At 38.6% G+C, this 12,910-nt stretch overlaps 1 protein-coding gene across 1 annotated transcript; it reads right to left on the bottom strand.

Moving 5' to 3' along the window:
• Nucleotides 1-2,367: 2,367 nt before the first annotated feature.
• On the bottom strand, nt 2,368-11,635 carry LOC149085666 (putative monocarboxylate transporter 5). The gene is made up of 7 exons (XM_089232462.1): nt 11,167-11,635; nt 7,604-7,747; nt 7,230-7,493; nt 5,613-5,947; nt 4,938-5,325; nt 4,548-4,835; nt 2,368-2,865 (listed from the first exon to the last, which is right to left on the bottom strand). Exons 1-7 carry the CDS (start codon nt 11,360-11,362, stop codon nt 2,714-2,716), a joined length of 1,767 nt encoding a protein of 588 aa, XP_089088588.1. The 5' UTR covers nt 11,363-11,635; the 3' UTR covers nt 2,368-2,713.
• Between the last annotated feature and the right edge of the window lie 1,275 nt (nt 11,636-12,910).

The following is a 12,910-nucleotide window of genomic DNA, read 5'->3' as shown; positions in this document are numbered from 1 at the left end:
GGGAGTTCTAGCATCCGCTTTTGACGACTTTTTTGCTTCGTAAGGAAAGAAATGGAGAACAGTCATTATATAGTGATAATTCTTGAAGCGGGTTTTAAACCCACTCTTTCGATTTCCCATGTGAAGTGGGCTATACAAACACAACTACAAATAAAAACCCTAATAGGAAGAGTGGATCTGACGGGCCGTCATCAATTTGCTGATGCTGTGCTCTATTTCAGTAAGCAGTATTCTAAGATTTTCGCTACATTACAAATTTGAATCACTCGAATATCCGATCACACTTCCCCGTAGGAAATAATATAAACTCGGATGATTCATTCCACAATTACTCATTCACATAAAAATGACTAATGAAAATGGCATTCAGTCAATAATATTCTCCTCATTTCTCTCTTCTTCAGAGGAGATTCTGTCCATAAGTTACTGTTACATGCAAAGGGGATCCATCAGCTCGTCTACGGTCAACTCCTTTCCATGTTCCACCATCAGTTCTTGAATGTTGTGCTTATTCAATTACAGTTCCGTTATCTCCTTTCAAGAACACAATTTCTTCGATAACTGTAGTCTCCTGTTCGTCCGCCAAATTCTCAATTGTCACGTTCAATAATGCAATCAGCCCGCAGTTTACTTCAAGTAGAATCAAGTATTCTTTGGTGAGACTCAAAAGGAGTTACATTGATGAACATGATGCAGGGTACGATATTGAGATTTTTGTTTTTCTGAAACTCTCGAAAGGTAAGCTTGGTTCCTTCAGTCATCTCAAAGCATCGCTGAACTAGTGCTTTGGTTTTTCCGAATTCGGAAGATAGATGACTGAACATTTAACAATGAAGCAATTAACAATCATTCCATAGAAAAACATACTTCACGTTCACAATACATACAGAAAGAACATTCCGACATGTACCTATTAGCTAGAAATTCCGAATAGTAATATGGATGAAGTGTGCATGTGTACGGTTTAGTAGTAGTAGTTTGTGAGATGGTAACAAAATAGATCTATATTTATCGTAATATAATTAATACGTTGGAAAAATATTTTTAATCGTTGATTCCAATAAAGAAGTGATGTCATTGAAAATTAAAATGGAGGGGGTGTGACTTTTATAGAAAAGTAGGGACGACAAAAACTATTTGAATAGTCATAGTTATCACAATATAATTTATAAGTTGGGAAAAATCCTTCATTTCAGTGAAAAAAAGGCTAACCATATTTCCTCGAGAGAAATACGAGAAATTGGAATTCCAAATACGGGAAAATACGGGACATCGCCAATTATTGCCAAAAGTGAACAAAGTTGCCAATTATTGCCAAAAGTGAACAAAGTTGCCAATTATTGCTGAAATTAAGGAAAAATCAAAATGGCGGGAAGCATTACAGCAAATTGAAGTGGATTAAAATGAATTCCGCGAAATAAAACGTTCACCAAGACAAATGTAGGAGATTAATGTTCTTATTTTTATTTGTAATTATCATATAATTTGCGAGCTGAAAAATAATTTCAATCTTTGGCTTCAATTAAGAATAAAAATCCGAGTAAGCGTCATATAAAAAACGGGAAAAACTTTTGCCGGAAAGTCGGGATGGCCGGAAAAAGAAAAAAAAAACAAAACAGGGTCTGTCCCGAAAAAATTGATGCCAAAAGTCAGGACAGTCAAAATCATTGGAAAAAAAAAGGGAATGTCCCGGGAAATACGGGTCATATAGTGTTACTAATTCCTTAAGGCTCTAAATTTTTTTAATGATTTTCGAGTTAATGCTGCTCTCTAGTAAGAACAAAAAACAATATTATTCAGTTGTTCTTACTCTAACACATAGATGGCAGCACGATCAATGCTGACTCGGTATGACCTTTTTTTTTTTTTATTACATTCTTTATCCATTTTCAAAATATGATAACGTATAAGATGTAAGTTGTATTCATCTCATTTCTAGCCTGACCTTGTAATACATACGTATATCCCGGAACGATTCTTTTAATCAATTAGTGATGTCCCGTACATATCCTCGTACAATTCTCGTATTTTCCCCGAAAAAATATGATGAGCCTAGGTATTTACCATCTTTAGTGTTCTTCCAGTGGATTCAAATCACGAGGTTCCGGGTTTAAATCTCACTGGTGCCACAGTGTAGGTCGGCTGAAGTTGGTTTTCTACGGTTCCCGATTTCGAGGCAAGAATCCGAGCCGATCTCCAAGCCATCACAAAGGTTCGCCAGTAATTTGCGGTGCTTTCTGTTAACTACGCACCCTGTATATAACAAATTTCTACGAAAAAAAACCAATGCATTATTGATTTTTTTTTGAATTTCCGAACAGTTCACTTAGAAAATTAAGAAAAACAGAAAGAAAACATTCCACAAAAAAAACTTAAAACGCTTTATTTCGAATCGACAAAACAACGACTGATCGACTCACAATTTCGTACAAATCTTTCGATAAAATATTATATTTCAAACTGCGCAGAAACATTATATATCCATGTTACATTAAAAATAAATAGCATCACAACATGCAGTCACGTGAAAGTCTCTTCTATCTAATTCCTTTATTCTTAATCCACAGATAAATAGTTAAACCTCATTTCTACACTAAATGTTGTGGGCACTGCCAGTTTGTAAAAATTTCACTCAAACACATACAACACATATAGTAAGTACCTAGATGGTAGTTTTTACTGTTTCTTTTTTTTGTAAGTCACGTAGTGCTAATCACCTCGTCCGGGCGATTCGCTTAGCTTCCTTCTTACGCAGTTTCTTCGCCATGATTGGTTCCAATAACCAAACAGCACCCGAAACAAACGATATTGCGCCAATGAAGTAGAACATACCATCGTACGAACCAATCCTGTCTCTGAAATGACCTGCAAAATGACGAAGGCAGACTAATTTCATACGAATTTATGACAAGTATGCGCATCTAAAAGACAATGTATGGGGATTGACCTTACGAGGTTGTTCAAATGAAACGTTGGTGAAGTTGACAACGAGTCAAATTCAGTAAAACCCCTGTTAACAAAGACCCCCTCAGATGCGGTCGACTCCCCTTTATGACCGAATAATAATTTCCCCTTACTTAATATAAGTATGCATTTCAAACCCCTGATTAACGGTCACCCTCTTTTACGGGCGAATTTTTTTGCTTGGCAAAAGAGAGGTTTTACTGTATTTGACGAGGTGACTAGGAGGAAGCAGCTCCGCATGATTTGGTATTCGTTGTACAGTAACAGTATGGAATGGGGTGAATCTAAGCCATCCGTATGCTGATTTTTAGGCATCTATTGCTGCGATTCGGTTTGGTTCAATTTCTTGTGCATAGAAGGGTCTTGTTCAATGCAAGCAATATGCGTACAGGGTATGTGACCGGTGAAAGAACATGGTGTAAGTATATTGAATTGGTAATGAAAGGCATGGATGTCGAATAGCGACACTCCGCTTCACATAAGAACCATGATTGCAAATAAATCATCTTCGAATGGCAAGGTCTTGTTACTTTCTTCGAAACACTATGAATGCCTGGCTGTGTTTTTAAACAGGTCTCAACGTACAGGCCTTGTTTTGCCTAAACTTTTCACGATCTAAAGCATTTTCTTTACATACGAAATTGAGTCACAGTGTAATGCCGTATCACTATATTTCATTAATAATGTATTGTATATTCAGCTGTCACGTGTTTCCAACTGACTATATTCTGCACTGTTTCAGCGAATATCTAACCATGAAGTGCTGCCATACGAATTATAATGCTGAGTCCATCCCTTGTGGTGTTGTTTCACCTATGGTTTCACTGCTTACAACCCCGGTGAAAAATTTTCCATACCAGATTTTGCTAAAGCAAATTCGCTAAAATCTCATGGATATTGGTTCAAGAGGGCAAGAGTCCTTCACCCTTTTCACGCGCGACCCAAAATCAACACCATGATCAACTTCACAATCCGACGTGGTTTATTTTTATCAAAAAAGAAATCCTCTTTAAATATTCCTGATTAATAAAATTTTTGTTTTTAGAAATGAGTAAATTAGTGAAACCAGTAAAGGTGTCTTAACAGGTAGGACAGCAAGGCCTGAGACCCAGAAACCAAATAAAAAGTAGGGTGGGTCTAGGAATTGATGGAAGCTGTTACTAATTCTGAAGTTATTTGTTTCATAAATTCTAGAATTACATTGTTTTTTCATAATTCCGAATTCTCACAATGTCTGAATTTTTATCAATGTTTGTTTAATGTGCTCACGTTTTGATATAGATAATTTTTCAGCATTTCTATGTATTCTGTAACAATGCCATGCCGTGTTGTGTGGATGCTGACTTCACCCCGAAAAGTACTGCACGTAAAATCATGGTTCAAGAAGGCACCAAAAGGAGTCCCAGCCTAGGAAGCCAGAATTCTGCAGAAACTTCTGAAACCAGTGGTACAACAAATGGATTTATAACCAGATTTTAAGTGGATTCGTTTCGCCCGGCACATCTGAGGAGCCCCTGGGACTCAAATTTGGGTCCCGGCTCATAGGTTAAGAACCCCAAAGTTGGCAGCTAAATTGATCTTACCTATCATAGGTGGAATTCCGTTCGTAACTATCCCAGATAGAAAACCGACGGTTCCCATCGCAACAGCCTGATTGTCCACGTGCACATACTTCAGAACCAGTATGGGAAAATGGACCAGCACCGTTCCGGCCGTCATCCCGTATAATCCTAGTTGCAGCATGAAGGTGAACAGAGACCCCGACAACGGAAACATTGCCACGATACCACCTTGCAAGACTTGACATAAAGCCATGTACTTGTAGATCGCCAGGAACTTCCTGTCCGTCACCCAGCCGAAGCACAACCTTCCTATATAATAGAAATATCGATTACAAGTTTTCATTTTTACAGGATGTCCAAAAAATCCGAAAAAAATTATATTATGAAGCTAGAATACTTAGTGGTAATTACCGAAAAGATCTCCCACGGCCAATGCATTGATGAGGTATTTGCCTTCTGCTTCGGTCAACCCTTTGTCCTTACCGTAGTCCACGATGACCGTCAGGATGGGTATGAATATCAGTATGTATGTCGACATGGACACACTTATCAGTACGTATACTGGATTCTTATGCAGAAGTAAGACGCTCAGGAGACTGGTCAACAGGCTTTTCTTTTCCATCTTCTTCTTCCTCTCTTCATCTTCTTTATCAGCTTGGACACTTCCGGGAACTTCAGGCAGGTGATTCTGCCGATTGTCACCCGAATTAGTTGACGAAAGATTGGGCCACGATTGGTTGTCCATAGTAGTGGCCGAAAAACCGATATCGTTCTCGGTTTTTTTCGGCGGGGAATCTTCCTATAGAAATATCGGGAAAGAGAGAAAGAAAAATGAAAAAAAGAAAAAATATACGACTATACATAAATAAATCCCGGCATCAAAATAATAAGAACTAAGGCATCTATAAAGGAGAGAGGACTCGTCGTCCATCTTTGAGCAAAGAACAGGTTTACCGCTCCAAGAGTAATGTCGCGGAAATCGTTGAAAAGCAGGAAGGGGCAGGATTATACTGACGTCACACTTTTGCTCAATGATGACATTGAGTGAACATAATGTTTCAAGAAACTCTATTCGTGACTACTCACTTGTTTGATGACGTGAGAGACGCATTTGACGGCTGGACACTTGCCATTCGCTTGATGACTATTGCGTTGCTCGTCTTGTTGGCATTGGGTCGACCTCATCGAAAGTACGGGAGAGTGCTCCGTGGTGCTCTTTTTCTCGGCACTCAAAACCTGGAGTTTGTCTTCGGGATAATCACTGAGAGAAGCCGAACGTAGAATTTTTCGTCTCTGGAATTCTTCGTCTTCCTCCTCTTCTTCATCATATTGCGGTGTTGACGGTGGACCTCTGATGTCGGCTGGTTCTTGAGGCTGGTTCGTGTTAATTGGGATAACGGTTGCTAAGTTTTCCTTGGTTTCTGTATATATCATGCAAGAAGGAGAACGCGTTACCTTTATGGGTTATCAGATGGTAGGTATAAAATTTTATACAGTATATATATATATAAGCACAAGTTTATAAAGTATCCTTGAACTTTTCTTGAGCACCTAATGCATTTTAAGGAATTACTGAGGTACATCAAAAATGCTGCGCCAGTTCTGTGAGTCGAAGGTAATCGTAGAATGGATGTTAGAAACTGTGGTTAGATGTCGCGTTAATAGATTGTGCATGGTTTAGCTTCATGCGTGATTTGAAAGTTATGAATATGAAAGCGCATCACTGTGCGATTCGAATGTTTGCTCTGAAAGTTTGAATTGGATCAAATTGGCAATTCGAAATTATGTGTCCCGCAAAAAGTTAAGGTGCAGTTGATCCCAGTACATCGACCATCAGTCCAACCGGGATCTCCGCTCTGTCTCTGAGCAGATGTAAACAATTTGTTCAGATGGACGTGGCCCACGGTAGAAGTACAGATACAAGGATGTTCAATAAATCTCGTTTGGGATGCAAAAGCCTCGCAGACAGGCACGCCAAACTGTAGATTCTGAAGCGTTGAGCCTGACCTTAAAAGTAAATCTGACAATAACACCCGATTATCAAACAAGCCTGTCATGTGAGAGATAGTTCAGTGCGGTTTGTCAGACGCCCGATTGGCGCGGTGGTAAGATGCTCGTCTACCACAGTGAAGGTTGCTGCCACGGTCCTGGGTTCGAACCCGAGGGAGGACATAGTTAAGATATTTTCCCTAACGAACTTGAAGTGAGACCACCAATAGTCAACGCCTTCATTTCCAACCCATCTCATTAATGGCAGTAAATTGCAATATAGCGATATGGCCAGAGTTGTTGTTTGGTGGAGTAGTGTGGTTTGTCACCTTCGAGTTATTCGCAAAATGTACGGGGTGGATGTATTCTATTCTGTGGCAAAAATATCTGGAATTGTATAGGAGGAAAGAGAGACCCCTTCTGAAGCAAAGATGATGCACTGACTTGAGAATCTCGGATGACTCTAAATGTATCTCAGAAACTTGGGGGAACCGAACTGTTGCTAGAGCAATAGTTCGTACTTTGCCCCATAGAATGGTTTACTTCCTCCGAATACGTTTCCATCTTGAACAAGAAGAGCTAGAAGTAGGCATACGGTTGTAGTGATTTGATTGATAAAATAACCAAAAACAAAATAAATCTCTCGCACGAAATTCGGATTCACGTTCAATATTGAAAAGAGACAAAAAAGAGTAAATATAGATCAGAGCTTACGTTTCCGGACTTTCTTTTCCTTAAGCCACGGCGGTGAACTCAAAAATAGAGACATTGGCAACACGTGCATCACCACACCACCGAGGATGAGAAATGCTCCAGGAAGGCGATACTCGTTTATGATGGCCTCAAACAGGAACGGAAAAGCCAGAGATCCCACGCAGGCACCAGATAAGGCTATACCGGATGCCGTTGCTCTGTATTTCTCGAAGTACTGGTTGACGATCACTTGGAACAACGTGTTGGCGAATGCGAATCCAGAGCCTGCATCAATAACAGATAAATTAAAAAATAAATATTAATTAATAGCAGAAACCACATTCGTAAAATGGTACACTGTGGGCACTGATGTTATTGAATGCACGGAAACTTACCGTGCACTGCTCCCCATAGTATTGTCAGCCAAGTAATATTCGGAGCGATCGAGCACAAGCAGGCACCCAGAGCAGCTACGACACCACCGACGAATGTTATCGTTTTTATCCCTACCATCTGTCCGACAACGCCCACTAAAGGACCTGCAGCAAAGAAATGAAAATGTTTCGAACTATAAAAGCAAATACATACTAATTGGAAGTGTAATTTAGTAGCCAAATTTTGCATCTGAAGTATGTAAGCGATATTTTTACTACGGCTTACATACTTCATTCAGAGCCCCACCTAGCCATGAATTAACTTACTATAGTTTAAACTAACAAACGAGGTGATATTAACTTCAAAACATCGAATTATATGGCTCAGGTTTTCAAGGTATTCGACTTCCTCTTTCTCGTTTCACTTTTTTCTATAAAATGGTGCTCGAATGAACTTCAATAACATCTTTTTTTGGTAGAAAGTGTTTCAAAGTGGTGAAAACAATAATAAATTTTGGACTACCTGGTGCCATTTTCTATGAGAGTCATTTTTATGTCAAACTTTAACCCAAATGCATGTAATATTCGAAACACAATTGCAAAAAATGCTACGAATGAAATGGTTTTTTTTTGCTGTAGATTCAACTAGTAATGATGCAGGTTTAGAGTCAAAACTTAAAGTATCGTACGGTATGCATATATGTTACACCCAAATCTCTGTTTATGCACGTGTGAAGTTTTTGAAATTTCGTTCTACATACCCTGTATGAAATACTGTAATTAGACAAATATATGCCATGGACCGTAACAACCAAAACCATAACAATTTATACGAAAAAATATCATATTAATATTTTGTAATGATACAACATCAATAGATTTTCGGAAATCATATTTTCAAACTCAAGTAAACTGTCAAAATAGCATCCTTCGTAAAACGCGTTTGAATTTTCTATTTCACGGATTACTTGTATGTGAAAGCATAACACTGAAGTGAACGTAGCTTCTGTTCTTAGCGTCTTTTACACTAAACAAGGCCTGTTTCGGAATATAAAAAAAATGTATACATAAAATTGGACTTCCATAAAATGAATAAATAAAATAAAATTCGATATTTTCTTCCAAAATGACGTTTTAAACGTCTAGATCAAAGTAAGCCTTGTCTCGAGCATTCATAAAATACCTTATTTCGCACTAACACCGATTGATAGTGGATTCCACCAATCTCACGTGTAACAAGTTTGACTGTTATTTGTGATATGGATGTAATTTATTGTCTTTTCACAGTCAGTTTCGAACAGAATCAAGTATAAGAAGTTAGTCCGAGTGCAAATTACAGATTGAACCGAGCACGAGCAGGCTCTGTCACTTGCGTGACATAAGCTCATTGTAAAAGGAGTGCGGGTTGTTCTGGAATTACCTCGGCCAGAATAAAAGTAACTGTGCAGGTCATGGGAACAGTCACTGTAGTCAAGTGATCATAGTAGTAGTCGAGTGATTATAGTGAAGGACTAGCATTGCTAAGACCCAGATTCGAACTCCACCGTCCCCACAGTGGTGTCAACTGAAGTTAGTTTCTGGGGTTACCAACTTCAAGGTGTAAATGCGAGTCAATTTTCCTATCAAGAAATCTCGCCACAGAAAGCAACAGGCCTACAACGGTACAAATATTCAATCTTCACGCTTCACTTCTGAAATATAGATGGCGGCACCGAAAAATCAGACACAACACTAGATACGCACTCAAACTTAGGTACACACATTTACAATTCTGGCTCAGCTTAGTCGGTAGTGATATAGTAGGCCATGGTGGTAGACTGAAGTTGCGCTCGCTTTGAAAAGAAGGGGGAAAAAGGGTCATGGGAGGGGGGTGGGGAGCCCATTTGTGAAGTGTACAATGGCGACCAAGTGACCAGCATTTTCAGTTCAGAAATATGGTACAGGACATTAGCAGTGCTGCATAATGAAAGAAAATGAAAAAAACAAATAAACGGGAGATAGGGGCTCTTAGCAAGGGATTCAATGAGGGCGTAATGACAAGCACGCAATGACATGCACGCACATTGAATGACTATAGCGAAAAAATGAATGATCGAACGAAATTTTGACAAATAGAAAACGTGCATCATACTAGTAAAGGTTGTCCTTTATATAACGGGAACTTTTCATTTTTTTCTCGTACAACGTCCAAACGCCATGGAAGCGATAAAGTTATATCATTGCATTGCTTAAACTTTTGGCTCCCTTTTGACCGTATTGCCATACAGTTTCAATTAGGTCCCACCGAAATCCAGTAGTGAGGCAGTCTCAGCTTGATATAAAAGCAAATTTGATGAAAATTTGATGATGAAAAAAACGCTCGAGTGAAATATGGTTGAAAAAAACAATTTAGAATTCGGTAGTACCACTTCCTAAGCACACGCAAGAAAAAGAACAATGCTGAGAGGCATGTAGCCAAGAAGTGCGGAGATCGACTTTATTCGATCTCCGCACTTCTTGGCGTGAAGACCGCGCGACCGTGAAGAGACACGAATTCTCATACGATGTTACAAGTTCCATTTATCATCCCCCATATCCATTATATCTTGTTTTTTATTTCCTGAGTTTACAACGCTGTGCTTTGCCAATGGATGCTGATTAGAGCCTGTACACAAGACGTGTACATTTCAAGATTTGAATGAGGATGTGATCTCTCAAAGTCGTGAAACATTTGGCTCATGGCTTAGATAGATAGATAGAGCGGCTCACACAAACCCGGACTGATTCAAAACAACTTACTTCCGCTACCTCAAAAGAGGCAGGGTTGTGTCGGAAAAATTAGCAAAAAATTAATAGTAGTTTCCCCCTTGCCCCGTGTCTTATAAAATTTTCATTTTTGAGCATTGACATTGACTATTTAGCCCGACTTCGAATTCTTCTTCATCCTAGAGAATGCTCATTCCTTCATCCCCAATTCTCATTGATAATTTCTAGCCCAAAGTTGTACTGGGCAGTTTGGCGATCAACATTCAACACATTGCTATTCCTTAGACCAGAGCCAAACCAAACACAAACACTCACAGCTTCCAGCATGGAGCAGTTTTTCTTCGACCACCTGCTTATATCTCTTCATTGAGAGAGAACGGTGGGCTACAATATGGGTAGGAGGAAGAGTAAAGGTGACCAAGTCGATATAGTCAATGGTCTGTTTAGCTACAAAGCCAGAGAAGAAAAGATAAGAGAGAAAAATTAGATTACTCGAATATTTGAGAGCCGCATATTTAATCTCTCACTGGGAGGCTAGATAGACACATATCAGACCCAAAAACTTCAACTCAAAAGAAGAAAAAATTGGAGTTAAGGAAAAGTTTTAACACTTAAGTGATACTGAAGTTTCTGGAGCAGAGAGAAAACATAGACTTGAACACATATTCGAGTTATTAGGAGTTCGACTTATCCAGATATGGCTGTATGAAGAGGAGACACCTTTCACACGGATGTTGAGACAACAAGACGTATAATTTTCCGGTCGATACAGATACTTCAGTAAATAAGAATCTGGAAACCGTGTCAACATGAATAAGCTGTTACGAATCTTGACTCACCTGCTAGACATCGTATAGAGTTCCGTACGGAAAATGGAATGGTCGCTTCTTGTCTGCTCACTCCGTACTCGTCTATGACGGCGACGTATAAAATCCCGATCATTCTGGATATTCCGGACAGGATCATGTTGATGATGCAGGCCGCAAACGCTATCAACCAAGCCCTGCCTACATCGGGTCCTTCGACCGATGCCATCACGGATATCACACGGGAACACAACAAAATAAACCAAAAACAAACACCGTTTCCACTACTTCTTGAACAAATGTCTCCTCATTTACTGAGAATAAATTAGTTTCTTTAATTTATTTTTTTTCAATTATCGTGGAATTCGAGTCAAAGCCGTCGATATCCCCCTATGGCGCGGAAATTCAATATTGATTGTCGATTGATTGAACTTGAAAGCTTAAACACAAAACAGACTAAGGGTAAGGGTATAGCTAGTTGATTACTGATTGGGTACAGCCTACAAAATAAAAGCCTAAACTTGTTGTGTGTTTAGCTTTTCCTAACATATATTAACGTCACCATGAACAGATAAGAGGGTTTGGGAATCGCAAATTATTCACTCGCAAGAAGAAAACTCAATAAATCAGCTGTTGAAGCTGTTGGTAGTTGTGATGGCCTCAACCTTCGGATTCAAACCCATTTGATAAGTCTTTACATTGTGTTTTTGTTGAGACTGTATTTGAGTGGGAATGTGTTCTTGTTTTCCTTAGATGTGTGTAACTCTATACAAGATGTTTATTACACCCTGATGAAACTCTGGTTACCTTTTACACGAGAAATGGGGGGGGGGGGGTGGGAAAGCAATATTTATATTCACCGTTATCACTTAAAGAGAAAGACAGATATAAGCGAATACGATTGTTTTGTTTGGGAAATTAGCTCTTGAATTTATGTTATGAATGTTTCATTTCGGTTACGTAACATTCGTGTATCATTACTTGGGATATACGTACATTTCGTATTTACGAAATAACCACGATAAATGCGAAATTTCCGAAATAAATGCGAAATTTTGCCAATTTTGACGAATAAATGCGAAATTTTGCCAATTTTGACGAATAAATGCGAAATTTTGCCAATTTTGACGAATAAATGCTAAAATTTGATTTTTTACTACTTTTTTAGCGAAATCTAGGTAATTTACATTTTCGTAAGTGGGAAAGTCGTAATTTTGGTGGGTACTTGTGAGCGTGCTTGAAAGGAAAACCACAAGCGTCCCTTCTTTCCGCTCTGATATTGTGTTAGATGTGAATACAATCGAGTTCGGTTATAACAAAGCCCCTTTGTGATTCGAGAAGTGTTTGTAATAATAAAACGTGTACGCTATAAGCTAGGCGTTGGAATTAGTTTACGTACCAATAGCATATAGGCCTTTTTGCGATTGTCGTGGACAAAATAAGCTTATGCAACACATAATTGAAATACGTAATATTATAATAAATAACATAGCATGTGAATATAGTTTTTAATTAATATCTGAAAAGTTATGAAAATTTATTAGAAAACGCAAGAAAACGTTTCTGGAAACGTTAATGATATTTTGAATTGATGCAAACGGTTTTTCTCTTTGAAGTTGACAGTATTGTACAATTTAAATATTCAGAAAAAGTAACCCCTCAGTATAAGTATGTTTATGAATTTTATATCACCAATCAACACACGCCTGAATTAGCAGAGATTTTCAACAGTGACTGAGTTGATTTACAACACCGCCAACAATAAAAAGATCACAAA

This window comes from Pholcus phalangioides, unplaced genomic scaffold, assembly GCF_987345545.1.
Source record: "Pholcus phalangioides strain wild (caught in Gottingen) unplaced genomic scaffold, Ppha-v1.0 ptg000006l_1, whole genome shotgun sequence".
In the NCBI taxonomy this organism is placed as follows: domain Eukaryota; kingdom Metazoa; phylum Arthropoda; class Arachnida; order Araneae; family Pholcidae; genus Pholcus; species Pholcus phalangioides.
Note: the sequence above shows the minus strand (reverse complement) of the source record. Positions and strands in the feature narration are given on the sequence as shown.

What these genes read in the sequence shown, in the direction of transcription:
- LOC149085666 (XM_089232462.1), bottom strand. Translation starts at nt 11,362, where the DNA reads ATGGCATCGGTCGAAGGACCCGATGTAGGCAGGGCTTGGTTGATAGCG. An exon ending in GGAAAAGAAAGTCCGGAAAC is followed by an intron (nt 5,948 to 7,229) that starts GTAAGCTCTGAT and finishes TGATATATACAG; the next exon opens with AAACCAAGGAAAACTTAGCA. An exon ending in CGGAATTCCACCTATGATAG is followed by an intron (nt 2,866 to 4,547) that starts GTAAGATCAATT and finishes GTCATTTTGCAG; the next exon opens with GTCATTTCAGAGACAGGATT.